At 36.5% G+C, this 23,629-nt stretch overlaps 1 protein-coding gene across 4 annotated transcripts in view; it reads right to left on the bottom strand.

The window, feature by feature from the left end:
* The window catches only part of SMC6 (structural maintenance of chromosomes 6), a 32,001-nt gene extending 8,401 nt beyond the window's left edge, over positions 1-23,600 (bottom strand). The window contains exons 1-24 of one of the 4 annotated variants that reach the window (XM_065681673.1): positions 23,427-23,600; positions 21,793-21,863; positions 21,582-21,634; positions 19,588-19,733; positions 18,084-18,201; positions 17,672-17,777; positions 16,357-16,493; positions 15,704-15,765; positions 14,886-14,966; positions 13,507-13,608; positions 13,232-13,351; positions 13,034-13,132; positions 11,750-11,896; positions 11,285-11,373; positions 10,724-10,888; positions 9,243-9,421; positions 8,006-8,207; positions 7,755-7,869; positions 5,469-5,629; positions 3,771-3,906; positions 2,791-2,871; positions 2,081-2,251; positions 908-1,045; positions 338-483 (exon numbers count right to left, since the gene is read on the bottom strand). In XM_065681673.1, coding sequence (XP_065537745.1) covers positions 338-483; positions 908-1,045; positions 2,081-2,251; positions 2,791-2,871; positions 3,771-3,906; positions 5,469-5,629; positions 7,755-7,869; positions 8,006-8,207; positions 9,243-9,421; positions 10,724-10,888; positions 11,285-11,373; positions 11,750-11,896; positions 13,034-13,132; positions 13,232-13,351; positions 13,507-13,608; positions 14,886-14,966; positions 15,704-15,765; positions 16,357-16,493; positions 17,672-17,777; positions 18,084-18,201; positions 19,588-19,728 — 2,696 coding nt within the window. In that variant the 5' untranslated portion in view covers positions 19,729-19,733; positions 21,582-21,634; positions 21,793-21,863; positions 23,427-23,600. Of the gene's footprint in view, positions 1-337; positions 484-907; positions 1,046-2,080; positions 2,252-2,790; positions 2,872-3,770; positions 3,907-5,468; positions 5,630-7,754; positions 7,870-8,005; positions 8,208-9,242; positions 9,422-10,723; positions 10,889-11,284; positions 11,374-11,749; positions 11,897-13,033; positions 13,133-13,231; positions 13,352-13,506; positions 13,609-14,885; positions 14,967-15,703; positions 15,766-16,356; positions 16,494-17,671; positions 17,778-18,083; positions 18,202-19,587; positions 19,784-21,581; positions 21,635-21,792; positions 21,864-23,426 lie in introns of those variants that run through there. The other 3 variants (XM_065681672.1, XM_065681674.1, XM_065681671.1) reach the window with 3 other exon arrangements.
* Between the last annotated feature and the right edge of the window lie 29 nt (positions 23,601-23,629).

Genomic DNA, 23,629 nt, shown 5'->3' on the forward strand with positions numbered 1-23,629 from the left:
GTTACTCAGACTGGAAGCGTGTTTAATTCTCGTTGCACCACAGAACAACAGCAAGGCACGTTTACACCACAGTCATAATTGGGATACTTCTAAACCCTAAAAGGGTATTTGACTGTTGGTAATTTCATATATATAGTACAGACACTGACTAAAATCATGCCTAAACATGTTCAGTTCAGTGGCTGACCGCACAATCAGTACTGCATGTTTCCACGCCTTCAGACACAGATTAAATCCTAAGAAGACATATAAATGCGCTGTGAATCAGTAAAAAAATCCTCTTTCCCCTATCTCTTCCATCTTACCTGAATTACTTTAGAAAGTAAAGATGACTTACTGTATTATTTCTTCTCTGTTTCCATGGCGATTATTTTCTGTATTTATCTTCTCTCTCAAGCGATTCATTTCTGCATCAAGACTCTTAACAGTTCTGCTGACTTCTAGGCGCTCTGAGTAGATTTGCCTAGCTTGTGCCATTTTTTCCTGAAGTACATTTGAAACTCAATTAATTGTTAAATAGTTAAAAGTCTTCAAAATATCAGGTCTGTACAAGAAAAAACCTAGCATCCAGAAAACCAGTAATTCTCAATTTAAAATCTTTTTTTTTTTTTTTTTTTTAAGTTATTTTAATCTTTCCCTTGAAAAATACAGAAAAAATACTTTTGATGGATAACCCTTATCTATCAAAACAGGAAACGGTGCTCTGCCAAACAAGGAAGAGGCCTTGATTCATTTATACAAAATTACTTTGACTTGATTTAGACAGTCAGCTTCAGATGTAATGAGAATGAGAGAAGAATACCCAGTGTTATATGGTCTGCAGGATGTACAAGTGGAATGATATATTATTAAATATTAGACGAATCATGACCATCCAAGTTCAATAAAGAAAAAAACCCACACCTACCTCTAATTGTTTTTCTTTGACAGCTAGTAATTCTTTGTGTCTTTTTACGCAAGCCAAGTGTTCCTTCTGTTTTTCTTCATAGTGCTGCAAACGGCATTTACTAGTTTCCAGTTCTGTGTCAGCTTGGTTTAATTCCTCCTGTTTGGAGTAAGTCAAGAAGTGAGCTGGTGGGGATAGATTCCTAAGCATCTATCTGACATTTACTGGTAATTACGTTGGTTTTAACACTGTCTGCTTTATTTTATTTTCAGTAAGACAACTCCTAAAGTCCAGGAGCTTTAGCAGCAACTTATCAGAAAGTCTACACTCCATTCTGATAAGGATGTAATAAATGCTTGAAATTGCTTTTAGGAATCAAATCTTGAGAGGATGTTTTAATCTTTGAGGATTCTAAAACTTCAAAAACTACATTTACTTTTTACATTATATTCTAGCCACAACTTCTGATGCCTGCGTGAACTGAATTTCTGTGCGACAGACAATTCACTGCCCTGCTATACCTATAGTATGATATAGACTCTAGCAACTTCTATACTACATAATTCTAGATATAGTTGAAGTGATATCATATCTTTTCAGAGAAACAAAGAAGTATAAAGAATAACAAATTATAGAAGACAATTTTCTTCCTCGTCCCTGTTAACTAGATAGGATTAAAAAAAAAAAGGCCAAAAAACCCAACAGCACACCAAAGCCAACAAAACCACACCCCTCAAAACCCTGCAAAATAACAAAAAAGAAAAACAGCAATCACCAACAATAATGGATGCTCCTACCGTTCTCTAATCCTGCCTTAAAGTCAGAACTTGCTATATGTCAGCAGTTAATTAAACAGCTGTAGAACACGCAGCAGTACATCTAATCTAATACCCTTTCAGGAATATAAAAGTTGCCTTCTATTTTGTTTAGCACTTTAAGTTACAAGCAATAAATATCTGGAAACAAACTCTTTTTAAATATAAAACACTATAGCAACTACACTTAACCAACTTCAAAATACTGCCAGGCTTATTTCTTCACATGGTTTAGATGGAATACTCTGTTTCCATTTCACAGGTAGACCTTAAATGTATCAGGAAGTTGCATACTCTTTTCTCCTCCATCATTTTAACCTAATTCCCCTTACCATACAACAGGAAATGAATTAAAAATACAACGTGAAATTATTGCTACCTTAATTGGACCTGCAATTTCTTCTACTTGATGAATTTTTTCTTTCATTTCTTCAAAGTTTTTTTCAGCTACCTGGAGAATATTTTTCAGTTCTTCCATTTTTCTGCTGAGTTGCTGCATGTCTGTTTTTACAGATTCCATCTTACACGTATTTTCTTTAGCTTCATCTTCCTGTCAAAATGTATTAAATAATGTATGTCGTCTTTTATTGTATTTGCAAATTACTGTACACAGTTTTAATTTTATTATCTCTATCAGGGTAAAAGATTACATACAGTACTCTATAATCAGAAAACAAGCAGCTCAATGTAGTTGTCTCTAAAACACAAAAGAACATACTGACAGATCTTGTAGGAGACCACTGAATGACAAAAAAGAAGGGAGGGAGGGAAATAACCACCAAAATAAAAGAAACAAACAATAAAAACATCCCCCAAAAAAATGAAAACAAAAGAAAACAACCAATAACCACAATAACAAAAAAAAAAAAAAAAAAAAAGGCAAGGGAAGCACAGAAAAAAACTCACCAAAAATAAATTCATGCTATTACAGAATGTTTACATTTATGGCACAGTGTTACATTCTTCACTATTTACCCAAATAGTAAACTAGTGAAAAATCTACATTATTTGCTTATTTTGAAACCCTACCAAAATTAAAAGACATTGTTTCATATACTTATTGGACATAATATGATAATCTCTTCTTACTAATGTACGAATGTCCACTGCCTGGTGTTCTTCCATATTTTCAAGATCTCCTATTTCTGCATTTGTTGTTCTTACTTTTATCTAAAAAGAAAAAGAAACTAAATATTCTTAGGCTTATCTAAAGAGAGAAGTTCACATTTGTTCATTTAAGTCAACACAGAAAGCAAGATATTTGCCCCTTTAGTTTCATTACTGCTCACAAAGACTCTTCCCAATTACCTATGGAATCCATTTTTATAACAAAACTTGTTCTCAAAGTCACATGCATTTTAAATTATTAACTTATTACTGTATTTGCATTCAACATGACAATTGAATATATTTATTGTTTCCTTCAAATATTCATCTTCAGCAAGTTGAGTCCACATGACAGGTTTTCTGCTGTTTCTTATTTGTAATTTAATGAACATAAACACACGTATTAGCTTATACTGCCTAACTGCCACCACAAATATATATCCTACCTTGAAGTACTGGTAAGCAAAGAACTAAGACTAATAGGTGTTAAAATGGTTTATAAAGAAATTAAAATTAAGAAAACATAAAAGTGAAATATTCAGCATATTAAAATGGATTAAGAATATAAACAAAGACCATGAAGAGAAACAATAGTCTAGGAATGAAGAGGCAAGGTTCAACAGAAATAAAGGAGGGGGAAGAAACTTGCATTAAGTATTGCCGCAACTTCTTACCTGTGTCCAAAGAAAGCAGTTGAAATTTGTGAGATTTAGCACAAGGAGGGGGAAGATGCAGAAACAAAAAGGATACTGTACAGAAACAGCATACACTAGGACTGATGTACCCTCTATCATTCTGTCCTAAATGATGAAAGCATACTACAAAGGCAAACCGCATGAAAGCAAACAAAAGGAAGGATAAACATTAAAAACTTTCATCCACTCAAAAGATACTGCAGAAGTCAAAATTAAATCGAGAAAGACTAAAGAACTTCTAAAAACTGACACTGTACTTATTTTTACCTGTAGTTTTTTTTGGTGCTGTCGATGACCTTGAAGATGATCTTCATTCTGCCTAATCTCATTTTGAACGGAATATAAATGTTGCTGAGATGCAGTCAAATGCGCCTTTTTGCTTTCAATCTCTTTCTCTAAGTGACTTTATTAAAAAATAATATTATTATATATATTAGATATTATATACATATATCATTACATGTTTATGTAATGAAATACACGAATAAAAATTAAATCCATGACAAACGGTAAAAATATGCTCCCATAAAAAAAAATATATAAAAATGTCAAGTTTGTTGTGCACTGGATGGTTTCAATGATCAGTAAAGAAACACCAAAGCAGATTTCTGCTGACGGTCCTACTTAAATTCCTGGTGGATAAATCATTCATGTTATTTAAGCCATCTGTAACCTCTGTCAGCAATTTTTACAAACAGGCCATATGCCTGAACTAAGCAGTGGTGTTACTTCTAGAAGTACTACTGCACCTTCAGAGAAAACAACTACTTTGTACTTTTCACTTTCAGTCAAAATATTTGAAATGCAAAGCAAAGCTATTTTTGATTACTACTTATAGATGACAAAACTTGTATAGTGTCTTTCACCCCTGCAAAAGAAAGAGAAAGCTTTACTAATATTACAGAAAAAAAAATAAAAATATCTTAATACAAGTGTTTAATACAACTTTTGTTATAGTTCCATTAAAAGGACTAATTAAGTCTGATCCCAGAATTGGTATTTAATATATTGCCTATACTAATCCAGGTAAATGTGTCATTGCTTTAGGGTAAATTCTGAAAGGGGTAGAGGAACAGGAAGACATTTTCTCTTTTTAACTGGCCTACACCAGTCCCCAAAGCAACACTGTTAATGAAAGACCTGCAACATTTAAGATAATCTTGAAGTTCATTGTATACTCACACTGACAAAGTATAGTTAACTGACATATTTAAAACTTTGTGAGTCTACATAAATAAATTTTTAACATTCAATTTGTCTACATTATCAGCTATTAATACTAAAATTAAAATATTTACTCATTACATCTGTAATATAATCTAAGCATCAAAATAAAAGTACCCAATTGTCAACAGTTTGCTTAGTGACAGTTCAAGTTTGCAAACCCTGAAATATATTTGGCTTTTTAAACTACCATTTTGAAAGTAATGAGAGAAAAAAAAATGGCAGGGGAGTGAAGTTTTGTCAGAGTTACCTACCATGAGTGAAATCAAATGCTTTAGAAAATACAGATGAAAAGTTTGAAACCAGTAGGATGATGTGTACTAACACATTTTTGGTTTGAAAAAAAATCAAGCCTCCTTTGCAGTAAACTACAATACCGTCAATTCAAGTATTAGATTTAAAAAAAGCAAACAACAGCCATCTTTGATTCCATACTATTTTTCAGCAAACATAAAATAAAAAGGAAGGTAGCTAGATATCCTGGAGTACTCAGTCCAGCAAATCCCTACTTGCTGGGCTAAATTTACACGCCAGAAGTTGAGAAGCATCTAGGTATAAGTCAAGTTTGTACCTATCACAAAAAAGCATTGAAATCAAAATGTTTTCCAGAATTCTCAGAGAAGAATCTAGAAAGAAATTGTAGACTAGAGAGTAGTGCACATGCAAATAGACAAATATGCAATCACACTATTTATGTCAACAAGTGCACTTTTCACAAACACAACATTACAAGATGCTAACCTTATTTCTGCTTCAACATCTTTGCTTAAGAACTTAGGTCTGACGTAAGCAGAAGAGTAATACCGTCTTTCAAATACTTGATCACCTTCAGCAGTGAAAGCTTCTCTACAGTTTTTTGGGGGCCGATTAAACTGCATTACTTCACGAGCTTTACGGCTACTCTGAAAAAGACAATGGCCTTATCATACCAATGGAAAAGCAACCATAATTAAAGATATCAATTTAAAACTTGTCTAGAAGTTCTCACCTGGAAATAATTTCAAATCCTAATGAGAAAGAAATACAGTGATCAAAGCATGCAAAGAAATCTGTAATGTCAAGAACCTGCTTTTTTTAGTTGACTGAGATGTTCATGTTCTCAAAACCCACTCAGTTTAGCTGTCCGTTTCTTTTAGTCTATTACACATTTATCTAAGCTGTAAGTTCTGCAGTCTAGCTCCTTATAATTTGCCATGGGTAAAAAAACCAAGCTCACTCACTGAAAGGTCGCTACACGCATCTGTATTTACAAAAAGTGAAATGCACATACAGGAAACAATTTTCCAAGGCAAGCTGTGAAGTACAAACAATATTCAATTAAAGTCTGGGGAAACATGCTGGTATAAAAGATACTGCCAGTGCCAGACTAAGTAGTCACAAGTGCCTTTGTCCAAGGCAATCATGTTATCCATTCAGAAGTATTATTAATTCCACACAATACCTATCCAACTTCTTTCAGATTCAGTTGGAATTATTCAGGTAGGGCTCAAAGATAATAACATTATGAAAACCAGCAGTTAGGTAAAGCAGAGAGAGAAGAACAAAATTAGCATTCCTGCCATGAGAAAAGCCTAGAAAGTTCAGCTGTTACATATCCCATTCAGTAACAGCCACGCCTAGTCAACAGTCAGCTCTGCACTAGACACGGCATAAACTGCCTCTTTTTCAGCAGGAATGTCAGAGGAAAAACTGAGACAAGTGGCTTTGGAGAAAAATAAAATTCACAGAAGTAAGCATTATCAGTTCTGCTGTTTATAGAACACCCTGCTTTCTTTAAATGAAAATACATACATTTTCCTCTTTGAATATTTTACCTGTAATCTTACCTGCAGGAGCTGGCATCTTCAGTCGTAACAGAAAATAAAAAATCAGTTAAGTGGCAGGAAACAGCTCATTAACATGTTTTTACAGTGATCAAACAACAGATTGTTATCAAAATAATGTCAACTTAATTCAATGTCAATTGCTAGTCACCTCATTCAAATCATACTTAATAACTGATTATTGCTATTCTTTTATTTTACCAGACTCTATCCATAACCGTGTTTCTTTGCGCTCTTTTTTCTTAAATGCTTTAACGCTGCAGAGTCTAAAGGGCCTCTGGTTGTTGTGGTAGATGAAAAATAAATGTAAATGCTCACAGGTGGCTGATAATTTCACATGAGCAGGTAGCTGTGGAAAGCGAATTTTTGAACTCTCAAGCATAAGCCTGCTACAGCTAAAATTGGTACCTAATTACGAATTGCTAGGTACAACTGGTAGGGGCTGACTGAAACTACATGAACTGACACTTCCTGAACCCACCAAATAATAGACATGAGACAGAAATGACAGTTAGGAGGCTGATTACACATACATGGACTAGATGGGAAACTATACTATTTAGGGGCCCAGAAAGGTGGTGGTGTGCGCCCCAGGAACAAAGAAAGATGATCCTGGAAACACATGGGGAGAGCTACGTGGAAACAAATCTCACAGAATGCCCTGGAACCTTGGCCAGTAACAGCCCAAACAGGTATCTGTGAGCAGCTGTCTCATGACCAGCAGTGATCCGCCTACTGCAGACAGAAGTTGAGACCTATGAAGGTAGCGTTGGAGAGGGAAGGGAAATAAGTAAGTGTGGAAATAAAGAGCAAAAGCTCTAACCTTACTGATTCTTAAGTAAATCTATCTAAATCCATGATAGGATGCCACTTCACTCTGTCCCACCCGTGACAAAAACAATGCTTGAATTGGGATACTGAGAGTCTGTTTAATGCCAAGAGGGGCTTACTTGGAGCCCGCCAGTGGTCACATACGTGTCTGTGCGCTGCACTGTAACACTCATAACTGACACAGTTGGGGTCTACTGAGCCATCAGGGTCCTTACCTCTCCTCGGGGGTAGGAAATAGAAAAAAAAATAAAAACAAAAACCTTTCTCTACCTCTCTTGTCCATTACAGACACTACCAGTGAAAGTACTGTATTTGCTCCATACAAAGAGAAAACACTTTTCTTTAAAGACCAATAGGGAGTGGAGAGCCTTACTTTAATCAGCAGGATTGTTTCTATACCCCTCACATCGATCAAACAATTGGCAACCACAGCATGATCTATATCCAGTGCTGTGAGAACTGATGGGAATTCTGGATGATGGACTCCTCTGAAGAAAAGAAGGAGAAAAACCCATTCATAAAGCTCACATGAGATTCTCAAAAATAAAGTAAAGTAATGGCTCTTTTCAATTAACAATAATGTGAACCATAAAGGCTACGCAGTAAAATTCAAAACAAACTTACCTGTGCCTAACATCATAAACTGTGTCCTGAAATTTATTCACAATTATTTGAGGTCTAAAATCACGTGGATAATATTTTGACATCAGTTGCTGAAGAGTTTTTTCATCACTGTGATTGTCACAGCAAAATGCCTGAACTAGGCTCTTTAAACAAGATTCAACAGCCAAGGTCAGCTCAGCATCTTTTGGATGAATGAAAGCACCTAAACAAACATAAAAAACAAGGCTTTAGGAACTGTGTTCCATAACAAATCATCCGGAAGTGCAGTTTCACACAACTCCAGGTTTTTGTTTTCTTGCATTATGTGGTTTTTTAGGAATCTAAAATAAACCTTTCTTACAAGAAGAAAAAAAAAAAATAAAAATCAAACAGTTAACTAAAAAACTCCACAAAAAAGCTACCCTGAAAACAGACACATTATTTCTCTTTCTGTAGAGACACTTGTATATATTTGGAGGCATACATTTTCTTCTTCGACAGGTCACTAACAACTTCTATTAAGGTACCAAGTCTATGGCAAGTCAGCAGAAGTATATTAACCAAGGTAAAGATTGCTTATCAACAATTTAATGCTTTAGAGGAGAAGGCAGAGGAACACCTAAGCTGCAAGTTAAACAAACATGAAGATTTCCATTATATCACCTGTCTTCAGCAGTATGTGTGTTTGCACATTCTCACCCTGAAGTAATTCAGCGCTTGACCTTTACACTTACATCCAGAACATGCTGAAACCATTACTCCCATTCACAAACTGAAAACAGCAGTCACTGTAAGAGCTGGTAAACAGATTAATTAAACCAAACTTACCAAGAAAATCTTAGTTGGTTCTGCCTGACTTGCTCCATGCCAAATATCTCAAGTTTGACAAGCTCACAAGTCAGTCACTGATCATTCTGAACAGAATTTGTCCAAAAGCTGGATAGTGATATCCATCAAGGAACAAGCAGCCAAAGCACAGAGGTCTGATGCTTAGAGAGTGTGGGGGAGTCAGAGAGGTGCACTGAAAGTTTAAACGTTTTAACTACATAAAATACCTTAACAGAAACACTGGAAAATGAGGGAAAAAAGGATAGAAAGATAACGTACCCAGATACAACCTTTAGTCCAGGAAGTACAGAAGAAAGATAGGTCTGAAGCTCCTTAAAGAACTAATAGTTTTTCTAGAAGATCACTGTTTACATTAGCGGTCATACAATAAATCCCATAAGGTAATGTCTTTTTCAGCAGTCATTCTTACCTAAAGGTCCAATAGGTTTTTGTTTAAAGTGCCCTTGCTTATAGACTCTTTCAACTTCTTCAAGAAATGATGGAATATGTGGTCCAAATCTTCTAAAGGTATTTGTTTTACTATCTTTCAGCTCTCTCAGCTGTTTCTGCTTGGCATCCAGTGCTTGTCTCACATCACAGCTTTCTTTCCTAAGAGAACAGAATTTTTCTCAGTAGCAACAGCTTATGGAAAAAAAGTCTTATTTTTGAAGTACTAATAGAAGGACAGTGCATCAAGCCTCAATATTTCAATGTACAGCTAACTACACTCATAAAATTATATTTTTATAACTTAATATGAGACAAGAAAAAGCAAGCAATTTATTACTTTGAACTAGTTTTACAAGACTATTTCTAAAAACTTACAATAAATTTATTTTATTTCTATTTATATGCTTCAATTTCACTGTCTTCTACAAAAGGTCTTCAAGAGAACACGAAGTAATTGTTGGTTACAATAATCCATAAAGGACATTTAATCTAATCCATCAAGTGCAATAAGAAACAATTCTCAAATCTCTTAATGCAATAAAACATAGAATAATCATAGAATGCCATGTTGGAAGGTACCTCCAAGGGTCATCTGGTCCAACCTTTTTAGACAAAGCATGGCTTAGACTAGTTGTCCCAGCACCCTGTTCAAACTAATCTTAAAATTATTCAATGTTGGCAGTCCACCACTTCCCTGGGGAGATTATTGCAACGGCTGATTGTTCTAATTGTGAAAAAGTTTCCTCTTGTGTCCAGTTGTAATCTCCCAAGGAGTAACTCATGTCCACTACCCCTCACCTTTCCCATCTGACTCTGTTTTAAAAGGGAGTCTCCCTCTCTCTCTTCTTTGCAACCACCCCTTTAAATACTGAAACTGATTACAGACATCAGCACAATTCCCTCCAGTAATCACTGTTGAAGTTCAGGTTTCCAAACCACAGCCAGCAAGTGCTTTGTTTTCCAACCTCAGGTATGGGCTAAATTGGAATTTGAACCACTTGCTTCAAAGTCTCCATAAATTTACCTTAACGATAGGCAAATTACCCCATAGTATATCTATTTCCTTTTATTGTGTTCTATATCTTGTGACATCATATCAGGATGTATTAGTGTAATAAACAACATGAAAATTATTAAATCCTAGTATACCTATAGGATGGTAAGAGAATAAGGGACAGATGGTGGGAGAAAGAAAGCAGGGCATTAAACTGACATCACAAATTTTTATCAGGTTTTAAATTAGCAATATCTTTCATGTTTAATGACAGTTTTCTCAATTTTCCAAAAGTTTCTAAATTTAAGTCATTGTGTGCCAAAACCAAAAGTTTAGCAAGTCCTAAGATAAAGCGGGGAGGAACTGAAGTCTTAATACCTCAGGGAATGAGGGAATGCAGGTACATAAGAAGGGACCTCTTATAACTTGAAACAAAGGAAAAGTTACATTCAAAAAGCATTACTTACGTAAGCCTAGCCTGTTCTTCCTTACACTTATATATAGCCTGCTGAAACTGATCCATCTGTTGACCAATCATTATTTCTTCATCATGGAACACCTTTAACTGTTCCTTTAAGCATGCAATTTTCCTTTGTCTTTCCAATTTTTCAGGCTCTGAAAGGTGATTAGCACTACGAAAGATCATGTGACAATATTTTAAAACCACACTGATAATTTACAGATACATGATGTTTTTTTCAAATTTGTGAGTACAGAACTCCCCCTAGCTACATTCCTATTACATTTAATTTAAGATAGATTTGGTTTGCAACAGCACGAAAACTAGAAAAGGTATATTCTCACCAGTAAATTTTTTTTTCCCCACCCAATTACTGCATCACCTTCTAGTCAAAATACTGGTATGCAAAGAAGCAGGATCAGAAACATTTAAATGTTTAACTGGACCCACCTTAAGTTTAAATAAATATTTTCTGTGACTGCAGATTTTCTCATTAATCAGAAGAGCTCGCTCCCTGCATCCCTATACCTTAATTAACATACACTGTGATCACCGTATCTGTATTTACCTGCTTTTCAGTTCTTCAATTCGTTTATGTAACTGTTCATCATCTTTTTCCAGACGTTTCAACTCCGTTTTGAAACGATTATAAACTACCTATGAAGGATACAACAGTTTAATGAATAGAAGGAAAAAATAATTTCAAAAGTAACTATGGTTTTCAGTAAATAAACACTGAACTGCATCAGAACAGACAACCAGAACTTGAATTTCAGGAATGTGAAAAAGGAGTAACACAGTTAACTTGAATCATACTTACTCTGACCTAAGCTTAACGCTGCTTAACATCTGTGTAAAGATATAAACCCTGTGGGCTTTAGCTAATTGCAAAGCAGGCAGGATACCACACCTATTTTGAACTACATTACGGATTTAGGAAGCCTAAACACAGATGGAGAAGCACATACGGATAGAGCATGGACAAGACTAAAACCTTGAAGTGGCATGAACTTTGAAAGTTCTTTTTGCCTACCTCAGCTTCATTGACTGCTTTTCTTCTTGCCTGCACATCAGCCTTCAAAGAAGTATACTGAGAATGCAGGGCTTGTGCTTCTTCATTTATCCTTATTAACTTGTCTTGTATTGCTCTGTACTTTTCTTCTGCCTCGCTGACTTTCACCTTTGGTGCATAAAAAGAATGACAGAAAAGTACTAATGAGGCACAATTTTCTTCAAAACCTTTTAATGCTACAGAAGAAATATCTCTCAAAAGAATCCACCAGACATGTCTCATTTGCTTTTTTTTTGCCAAAATATACTGAAGTCATTGCCACTGTGAGTATGCTAAAACGAAAACTCATAAAGGAACATTCTCAGAAAACCAACAGGGTACCAAATCTGTGAAGAAAAGAGAAACCTTATTTTCCAGTTCATGGTCATGAGTCAAATACAAGACTCAATACAATAAGGCCAAGGACCACAAAACAGAAAGAAGTGAAACCAGTATCTGGACAATGTTTCTTCAAGACTACATAGACATGTTTGGCCATAAAGTAAAAATGCCTCAACTGTTAAAACATTATATATATATATATATATATATATATAAAGATATCTCTTTTTTTGAACATAAAAAAAAAAAAAGTGCCAATTCAGAAAGTTTGCAGAAAAAGTTTTAGTAGACTGAAAAGTTGAAAATAATGATGCCTGGTGTTTCTCTGCAAAAACAAATCAAACGTGAAGCTGAATGTTTGGCATACTCTTTTTTCTTGCTACCTACAGAAGTCTTAAGTACCATCCAAAGAGTACATTAAATTTCCAATTGTCTCCTGAAATCAGACACTGATCTTTTCTACAGGCAGTGATACCCTAGAAAACCTACACGACAGATCTCTGAACGACGCTCCAACACTACAGAAATAGGCATCATGTAAGTACTCTCAACAGTAAAAGCAGAATTACTAGATTAATTTCACTTGTCTATGCAATGCTAGTCATCCCAAATCCCCAGTAAAAATAATACAACCCTTACCTGAAACAGAAACATCAGCATGAAAACCACACACACATACCCCACTAAACAACAGGAAACAAAATGTCCTAATTTTATTATCAAATGATATGTGGAACGTGAATATTACTGTTAAGTTTTAGATGGCTAAAAAAGCGTATAAACAGGAATGCTCTTAGCTGCTTATGGAAAGCTAAGATGGCCAGTTTCAATAGCTTACAAGCTAAAGGACAATCACAGTCTATTTTTATTCTTGAGTCAAGGAGCCAAAACTAGAGTGACACATGGTTTAAACCATATATGTACCTGGCATTCTTCTAGCTTCTGAACAAACTTCTTTGTATTTCCTTCTTCAGCAATGATGAATTCTTTGATTGGCTGAATTTCTTTTTCCATCTCACCCACCTAAATGGAATATTAGGATATATCAGAATGTTTACAGCAAAATAGGAATAATTGAAACTATGTTTCAGATGAGGAAACATATTTGAACAAGATATTTACCACTGCCCATGCCATTTTATGTTTCAAATCTTCGAGATGATTTCGCATATCATTCACAAACGCGATACTTTTGTAATGTTCCTTTTTTTTACAATAAAGCTCCTTAAGTTCTTGAAGACGCTTAAAAAAATAAAGAGAGGTTCAATATGAAACATTAGAAAGAATTTATTTCTTTTTAATCCATGTCACTGAGACTTAACCAAATCAAAGACGTAGTTTAACTTGTATAGTTATTTCCATGCTCAGATCTGTACTAATAAATAACTTTGACATACCTCTACACCTTGTTCTATCTGAATACATGTATTTTCCTTAGTTTTCATAATAGATGAATAATCTTCTTTCATTTGTTCCAACTGAGTTGCTTTCATAAAAAACTAAAAAGAAATAAAAAGATGCAGATGTCAGACACAGCAGCTTATCCAAGTGAACTTTGAATAATTACCATAGAAAGACCACTCATCCCAACCTCTTACATATGCTGAATAATACCCAAAGTAATATATCTGGTAAGGTATTTCTGAATAATGAACTAACTCAGCAGCGTCCTAAGAATTTTTTTAAGTTATTGATGGCTTTAGAGAAAAGAAACTTAAAAAACTGGTTTTGCAAGTGGATGACTGCTACAATCAGATAGCATACTGGGTCTGGCTGGGATGGATTTGAGTTTCTTCACAGCAACTGTTACATTGCTGTGCTTTAGGTGTGTGACCAAAACAAAGCTGGTAACGCTGCCCTCTTAGTGAAGAGACTGGCAGGTTGTGAAAGAGGCTAAAGGGGAATACAACCAGGCAGATGACCTCCAACTAACCAAAGAGATATTCAATCCCATAAAACGTTACTGTCATAGTTTAACCCCAACCAGCAACTAAACACCACCCAGCCACTCGCTCAATTCCCCCAAGTGGGATGCGGAAGAGAACCTGAAGGGTAAAAGTGAGAAAATTTATGGGTTGAGATAAAAATAGTTTAATCAAGCAAAAGTTGTGCACGCAAGCAAAACCAAATGAAGAATTAATTCACCTCTCCCCATCAGCAGGCAGGTCTCCAGCCATCTCCAGGACAGCAGGGCTCCGTCATGCATAATGGTGACTTGGGAAGACAAACACCATCACTCTGAACATTTCCCTCTTCTTTCTTCCCCCATCTTTTGATGTTTCCAACACAAATCCAAAACATAGCCCCTTACCAGCTATGTGAAGAAAGTTAACTCTATCCCAGCCAAAATCAGCACAGTCAAGCTTAGTAATAGAAAGGGAAAGGAGATGATTTAGGGGGAAGACATCTTTCACTCCAGAACTGGCTGGGCATCAGTTTACCCATGGGAGGTGGTGAGTGATTGCCTTTGTAACTCTGGTTTTGTTCTGCCTTTTTCTCTCCTCTTACAGCTTTTCATTCACTTTTTAGACAATTTTTATCTCAACCCACAAATCTTCTGCTTTCACTCTTCCTTTCCTTTTCCACCATCCTAAGCAGCAGGCAGCAGGCAAGGGAAGTGACTGAGTAGCTGTGTGGTGCTTAGCTGCTTACCTGAGTTAACCCACAATAGGTCATTAAGATTAAGAACTGATTTTACTTTTTTTTCTCCAAATGCCACCTCTAAAAATTTGAACTCAGTATTTTAATGTTTAATCATAATGGTTATTTTTCTTACCTTGTATTTATCACCTTCATTTTTAGACTGTAAAAAGTGCTTACTCATCTCTTGGGTTAAAACAGACACAGGATTATCTACCTGTAAAAATAAATTAATTTTATTTTAAGTAAAAAAGTTTCCATCAAGTTTAAATTAGAACCACAACAAGGACAACTAAGGAACTGTTTCCAGGAGGATAACTGATTTCTAGAACAACAGTGCCTCTTTTTTCATTTAACAAGACCAGCACTAGAAATTTTGTCAAATGTCCTTTAGCTTCTCATTATTTAATTGATCAAAGTATTACATTACAGGCAATGAATCACCCTATATATTCTTACAGAAGTTGCCACAACATAAAAATCAATACATGCTAACAGAACTCTGTATTATTTGAAAGGCTGAATATGTTGAATATTTTGAACTTCCTGCGCACTATCTTTCCTTTATCACTTAAGCAGTAAAACCATACTCAAATTCCTGCAACAGCAAACCCTGAAGTAACGAGCAGGGGGAAGAAAGAAAAAAAAAAAAAAAACACAAAAAAAAAAAAAGCAAAGCTCCAGGTATGAAAGAAACCTAAATAGGCTAAAACTTCCATTAACAGGATAAATGACTCACAATTCACAGATGATAAAGAATATTTATCTGTCTCAGACAAAATATTATTCTGCATTGCACGAGGTTGAAATTTCAGTTTTCTTTTGCCATGCATTTGATGAAAGAACATGGAAGAGATTAATTTCCATTTAACAAAATCGAACACTGCTTTTTAATTAAATTATAACATCACCTGCTGATGTCAAACTGTACAGAATTTAAACACTGTAAGTTACCTGTATATTAAAGTGATCCAGTATTCCTACGAGTTCCTCTTTCTTTGATGAAATTAAGGTCCCTAGTCGTAAAAAATACAAAATGAAAAATATTAATAGGTCCAAAGTAGAGAGACATGCAAATACCTAGCCTTTTGTTCAAACTAGGGGTTCTTACTAAATGTAAAATGACAAGCATTTTCATAAAGACAAATAGTACATGACCTAACATCATTCAAAACCTGACAACTGCTTTTGACATGCTAAAATATAAATAGTCTACAGTAAACACACACAAAAAAAAAAAAAAAAACTTCATCATCATCCTTCAATAATGAAGGAAATGACAACATCATCCTTTAGAAGGGAGATTCACAATAGACATCAGGAAGAAGTTCTTCAGTGGTGAGACACTGGCAGAGGCTGCCCAGAGAAGCTGTGGCTGCCTCATCCCTGGCGGTGTTTGAGGTGAGGTTAGACGGAGCTTTGAGCAACCTGGTCTAGTGAAAGGTGTCCCTGCCTATGGCAAGGGTATTGGAACTAGATGATTTTTTAAGGTCTCTTTCAGCCCAAACCATTCTGTGCTTCTGTGATTTACTAACATCAACAGATTCAAAGCAATGAAAATTTTAAAAGACCTTCCAAGACTGAGAACAAAACAAACTACCACTAACCAGATTTGCTCTTCAGTCTGTAACTTCTGCTTCCATCCAGATTAATGTGCTGATTCACAATAATTGAGCTACCATACGCTTCTGGCTTAAACGCATCTCTACCTTGGTTTCGCAAGGTTATAGAAATATCTGCAGAACTAAAATAAAAGAATATAGAAGTTATAAAAGAGACAACTGAAATTGGTCCCAAGCCTAAAAAAAAAAAAAAAAAAGTTACTTCAGAACATTCTAATTTTCCACAAAAACTGCCATGTCTTATACAGGTCACAGCAAGAAGTCAGTCACAGGACCAATTAGGACAAGATATATTTGTGGTTTTTTGAGCCAAATCAGCATCGAATACACACTGCCAGAAAGTCTGCCTCTCACTTACCTGTTTGCACCTTCTATGTTTCAGATACATCATGACACAAAGCAAACAGTTGCAGGAATAGACTTCCCCTGCCTTCCCTTCCCACCCGAGTGCCCCTATCTTTAGGCTGCAGAATCAAGTTGTGTTTTCATTGGTCTCCTGTCCCAAAACTGGCTTCCAGTAGAAACAGTTGCTTTGCTTCTACAGCCATCTCTAACCAAAGTAATCTATAGATGAAATGCTTAAGGCACTTTTACAAAGATGAGATGTTGTTTCAGTTCTGAATTAATACTTTGTTTCTCAAGTGAATGCTGAAGCATTAACTTATTACACATAAGGCAGGTACTGCCAACAATTTTACTCCAAGCACCTCTGAAAGAAAAAGTCTGGGGCTTTTAGTTACAGCTTCATGTAAATGTAAACTTTTAAAACTCCTCTCCTAACTTTTTAGTGATTCCCCTAAACTTGTTATCCCCACTTTTGCAGCAAACATGAATCCACTTTATGAACATTTAATAATCCACCTGTATTTCAAGGTCTTTATATTGTATATTCAGTCATATCAAGAGAAAGAAGAAGAATTATCCTCACTCTTTGCACAACGATAACTAGTTTCCAAATAATTTTTTTTCCAATTAACTCGATTGTTCTGTAGGATACTCAAGTGCCTAGCAGAACTAATACACAAGGACTGGGTAACACACAGGACATATCACTGTTCGCTAGTTCAGAGACAATGGTATACTACTGGTAAATTACTGGTAAAAGTTCTGATCTGTTTTTGTGTGTTTGGGGATTTTTTTTTCATTTATATATGATCTCCTCAGTGCTATGCTTTTCATTTAAATCTTGTAGGTCCATCAGGACAACAGAGAAAACAAAAGAAAACAGAAAACTGATCAGCTAACTTGAATCACAATCACTAAACGTGTTCAACTTTAAAAATAGAACAGTTTTACTTACGTCTCCCCATCTCGTACAAACATTTTTAATGAGGAACCTCTATTAGTTGTGGTGGCTTTTCCACCAAGTCCAACAATAAGAGCAGTTAATACAGAACTTTTTCCACCTGTAAAAGAAGCATTGTAATTTTTTTAAGGAAGTTCTTGGATCTCTTTATCCAGTTCACCCATATTACAGATTTTTAACTGCTTATGTATTCATGCACTAGAAGTACAAATTCTCCAAATTTAAGACCTAACTTTTTCACCAGCCTTGAACTACTAGGATAGACTTCTGTGGTTCCAAAGTCCAGAAGCGAATCCATCTCCATGAATAAAAGATGGCTAGCAACTCTTCTTCAAATAAAAATTACACCCTCTAAATTATTAACTAAACGGTTCTTTGACAAATAAAGGATGCAATTAATACTTACTTCCATTGTTTCCAACAACAAAATTGAGATTTGATCCAAACTGGAAAGGCCCCAACATTGAATGGCACATGAAGTTCTTCAGCTGGATTCCTTCAATTATGCCAACTTCCCCTTCAGTCTAAAGATTAACAATTAAAACTGGTGTTATGCATGCATTTTAATGATACAGTTTATCTATTTTAAATATAATGAGAATTCAAGTGACTGAACAATATAAAACATCAACAGTTAAAAGCTACAAGAAAATCGAAGGGCTTCATGACACTCTATAAAGCTGCTTGCTACACAGCAGTTACATAATAAAATAAGAGGAAGTTACCAAAGCTCAACTGTAGTAACATTCAGTTCTCCCCATAACTAACTTATAATTAATACAACATGAAAGATTAAGATCATAGATGCTACAGTTATCAGAGCAGTAATAAAGAGCATCATAGAAACACTGTTTTGTTACTTGAATAATATTATTTGCAAGAATTCTTAGTATGGCCTAAAACAGGGAAATTAAATTAAATCAGGAAGGGGGAAATGAAACAAAGTGGGACAGCCCACTGTTCAACTGGTAAAGTATTATTTTGACAGGAAACTCTTTTTATCACCAGTACTTCAGAAAAGCAACATTTTCTAAGAAAGCAAAGTCCTCAGGGAAAAAATAAACAAACACAGAACAGCTGCTGTTCAAGAAAATTAAGTGAGTCATGATGCTTCTCTGTACCAAAAATCAACCACAGTGTCTTACAGAATAGACTACTTCAGGTAGAAGGGACCTACAACAATCATCTAGTGCAACTGCCTGACCAGTGCTAACCAAAAGTTAAGGCATATTAAGGGCATTGTTAAAATACCCCTTAAACACTGCAGCATCAATCACCTCTCTAGCACGCCTGTTCCAGTGCTTGACCATGCCCTTGGTGAAGAAATGCTTCCTAATGTCCAGTCTAAATACACAAGCCATTGTATGCAAATACATGTATTTGCCATCTCAGAAATTATTTTTTTTTTTAAATCCTACATCAAATTAGAATCCAGCTATTACAGAAAAGCAGAAATAACTAGTATTCCTGTTTTCAAGTTTCATTTCCATCAAAATATGCATTTCAAATTTTTAGACATTTGAAAGTGTCAGCTATGGAAAACAAGTATTTGATACTTCTTTTACTAAATGATTTGGTTTCTAAATATTTTCTCTGCTGTTACTACAACCATAAACCAAATATACCACATTTCTATCAACCAAACCCCATTTCCTTTATTTGCTTTTTTGACAACTTCCATAGAATTCATTCCATAAAACCAGAATATTGTTGCTTTATGACTGACTGTTATAACTAGATGACCCAAACCAAATAAGGTAAGAATGAACATATGCAGAAGTCCCCATCAACACTGGTTCCACTGAAGTCTACACATAAGATATTTATTTCAACATCACCCAAAGGCACAGAACTTTTCTATGTCAACCTTCTCTTGCATCTTTCCCCTCACGACTCTTTAAACAACTTACTGACAGTGAAGAGAAACTATCAGCTGATGACTGCAAATTTTCCTCTTCGTTAGATTCATCGCTGTGTTCATCCCTGTGTTCTTGTCTCTGTCTTTTACGGGACCCAGGCTTTGAAATACTTTCTTCCTTTCTCTTACCCATGAGCACTGGAAGTAATGAAATATTGTAGCTTTCAGTCTTCTAGAGGAAAACATACCTACAGACCATAGCATAGACATACTAATTTATTTACTTTGATAAAAAAAACATATTAAGATCATAGCACACACTGCAACAAAAAAATACTTTTTCAAAACAAAAATTTCAGTGAATTTAAGCCTAAGCTTACTATGAAGCTGTATTAGAAAAAAAGAAACACAATTTCATTATTCTAATCAAGATGAAATTGTTTGTTGATTAATAACAAAAATCAACTTTGATTCCATTTACCTTGGTACATTAAAGTTTGGGAAATTTGCTATAATTGGTTTTGGTTAGTTATGGAGTTGAAGATTAAGTTGTAAAAAGTACACAGCTGCCATAGTATGATCAGTAGCATCAATGAAGGTTTGATTAAAGTGAGCTGTGCAGCCAGAAAGTGTTATTAATATATGCAGTTGATAAATGCCTAGAAAATTAATACAGAAAGTCAAATAAAGGAAAATTTTTAGCAAAAGCATTGTTCCTGTGATGATTTTTTTTAAACTGGGGTGGGGTGCTAGAAAGAATTACAAGTACAAGACACTGCATGTTCAAAGTTGATACCATGTGTCACCAGTTTGAGACCAAATTGACTGTGTGAGCCTAAACACAATGGTGGCTTGGACAGCAGAATATTTTAGTCAACAATACATTTAAGGACAATGAATGACCACTTCCTTGTCAAACAGGACAGATGGGACAATCCAGGAAGGTCAGCCTAACAGTTCCTAATAGATCTCCTGTGTTGTGCAGGGAAGATGGCACAGTCCGTGAGGAAGCTGGGTGGATCAGCACAGCAGTTCCAGCTGTACAGTGCACAGCTCAGGACCTCACAAGACCTTCTCATTAAAGCACTAAGGCCCTCCCAGAGCTTCTCTTTGGGTCTTGCTTCACATTTGCTCTTTAAACATCTCCAGATTAGTAACCTGGAGAATGTACAGAGAACTCAATGAAATAAACACTATTAAACTATAAATCTTATGACTAAAGTTGTAGTTAAAATAGTGTTGCAATGGAAAGGCGCAGTCTTTCCTCCCCGTCTCTTCCATTTCTGTCTTATTTCCCTGAGTTCAAGCAGCAATTTACACAGCAGAATAATAACCTGAGGCACTAAATTCTACTAAAAAATTCTGCAGGAAAAAACTTTTTTCTTTTAAATTACGTAAGTTCCCCAACTATTTCAACATGCAGATCTGTAAATTTAGGTCAATGTGGAGAAAGACATGCTTCTTTGAGCTGCTTTTTTTACTTGTGTCAGCTTAATGTTCTCATCAGATAGCTTGAACTACCATGTACTAGAGACAGTAGCACTTACTATATGAAACACCACAAACATTAAAATCTGTTACATCATTCCAAAGATTATTTAATTTCTATTCCAGGTATTCACTGACTGTTGTATAAAATACAGTGTCTAACAATTCCATCAATTTTGACACCACATCTAAATTATAAAGAAAGTAATAATAAGCATCTCTTCCCCATAAGTGCAATAAATAAAATTTAAAGCAAATGCAGAAATGCAATAATCTTTACATCTGACATTCTTGTAATAGTTCTGTATGGTAGGGATTTTGGATCAAATACTGGATTATTATTATGTTCATTAAGAATTTACAGGGAATTTGCCATTTCCATTTTATGTTATCTAGTTTAATACCATACACATAGAAACCAAGGAGGAAATACACTTCATGATTCAGTTTATGTAACTTTTGCTAAGCCACTTTCGGTTTCCTCCACAAACAAACATGTCTTCATGCTTAAGTACTCAGACCTGAGTCACTTCTATGCTCTTGGAATTTATCCATCACCTTAATATGAAGGCAAGCATTCATTCAATCTGCTGTTCCATTAAAATTTCTCTCTAGAAAGAAGGGAAAACACAAAGTTTAAATGTTGTAATTATTAATGTGGGAACCAAAGATCAGGGCTATGAGTTCTATCGCAATACCACTGGGACATTTAAAAAAACAGAACATGAAGAGTGGAAAACAGAACAAAATAACCTAGAAGAGAACTCACTCATGTAATCCAAGTATGATGAAGGCCAAACGAAGGACAGCCTGCACTCTGGAACTCTTGAAGTGCTAGTACTGCAAATAAAAACTAATTGGAACTGAAGCAAACAGTACTGAAATCGGCTCAGAAATTATTACGGCAAGTGCCAGTGGTTGAAATAGCTACAATGAGAATAGGAATAAAAACTGGACCTATAAATTAGGAACAAATAAGGGCCAAGTAGACCCAATTATAAAAACATCATAGGTTTACTACAAATTATTAGAAGTAATACTTACACATGTAAAGAGAGCACAAAATTAAAACTCAATACTCAAACATGCTGTATAAAACTATTAGGACTATTACACGTTGTAGTAGAAAAGTAATTGCCCTGTTAACATCAAAGTATAGGAAAACAGAGGCTGCATGCACTAGAAGCGACATGCAATGCTGCCTGCCCATGCTGCAACTTAACCAAAGGCACCTCTTTCCAATTTCCATTGTGGTGTGCTTCTACAACCGTTCTCCCCTTTCCCTACCTGGCTGGTCACAGCTGGCCTCATCCACAGCAAACACAACCAACCTACCACCACCAAAGCCTCTCCACTGGCTTTCTAGCAGTCTTGTGCTGGCCTGGTGTGAGGTAGGAAGCAGCTGGCACTCAAAACATCCACTTTATCCACTCTACGCGCTGCTACAACCCAGACTACCTTTTGCCCAGTTAGCAAAACAGTAGGTAGAAGACACCAGAGCAGACCTACAGCAAGATGAATGCAAGAGAGGGGAGGAAGCATAGGGTGGGAGGAAGAAGAGAGCAGTGGTCTTCTGCTGAGGTGTAGCACACTATGTTTGTTTAAACAGACACAAAGTGACAAGCAAGTGAGAAATTACTTCTGGAGTTTATAATAATGAAGGAAGGGAACTTAAAAGGCGCAAGTTTCAGAGGACTGAAGTCAGAAGCTCAGCTTCATACACAGCAGTGGACTGCTGTGTTTTTAAGGGCTATCTGTGACAGAGATCCCAAGTTAGATTACACGACTCTGACATTCCTGACTCCTCTTTGCATACATTTGGAGCCAACGCACAGAAAGTCTACATCAGCTTATCCAAACAACTGGAAAAGCGCTGTCTCACCAACAACAGCGCAGAAGGCTGTTCCTCTGCAGGGAAGCACAAAGGAAAGAGGGGAGCAGAAATCCCGCCCACTCGCACCTCCAATCTCATGGTTATTTGTTGCTTGGCCCCCCAGTTTCCGCAGACAACCTGAAAGGACCCACTCACCTCCCAGCAAACTTACACCGGTCCCTCCGCGGATAGACAGGCCGGCCGGCAGTCGCCTCTCAGTCCTTATCCGCTCCCCACCCCGATCTCCACAGCACCGGCTACCACCGGCCAAAGCCGTGCAGCCGGTGGTGAGTCCTCGCCCCGGGCAGGGCAGCCATGCTGGACAGCGGGTAGCAAAAGCCCGCTCTGGCTGTTAACGTGCCCCCATAGAAACACCGCCGAAAGCAGCACCAAGAGGAAGCGGGCATCGCCGCTGCCCTATGACCGACCAACTGATCTCCCGCCCAGCCGTGCCCCCCTATTAGGAAGAAGTGGCATGCCAGGCACCGGCTGCCAGGCCCCGCAGCCCGCCCTGGCCGCCCGCCCCTCACCTCTTCTCAGCGCCTCTGCAGATGGGCCGTTGCGACCGCCGCTGCCGGCGGCTCGGACCCCGGGCAGGTCCTGAGCCCCGCGCAGCAGTGACGGGTGGGGAGAAGCGGGCTACGGTAACGCGCCACAAGGAACTACCCGCTTGCGGCGGAAGAGCCGGAGCAGGCGCGGCGCTTGCGCGCTCCCGCCCCTAGCGGGCCGTTAC

Source organism: Lathamus discolor, chromosome 5, assembly GCF_037157495.1.
Source record: "Lathamus discolor isolate bLatDis1 chromosome 5, bLatDis1.hap1, whole genome shotgun sequence".
NCBI lineage: Eukaryota > Metazoa > Chordata > Aves > Psittaciformes > Psittacidae > Lathamus > Lathamus discolor.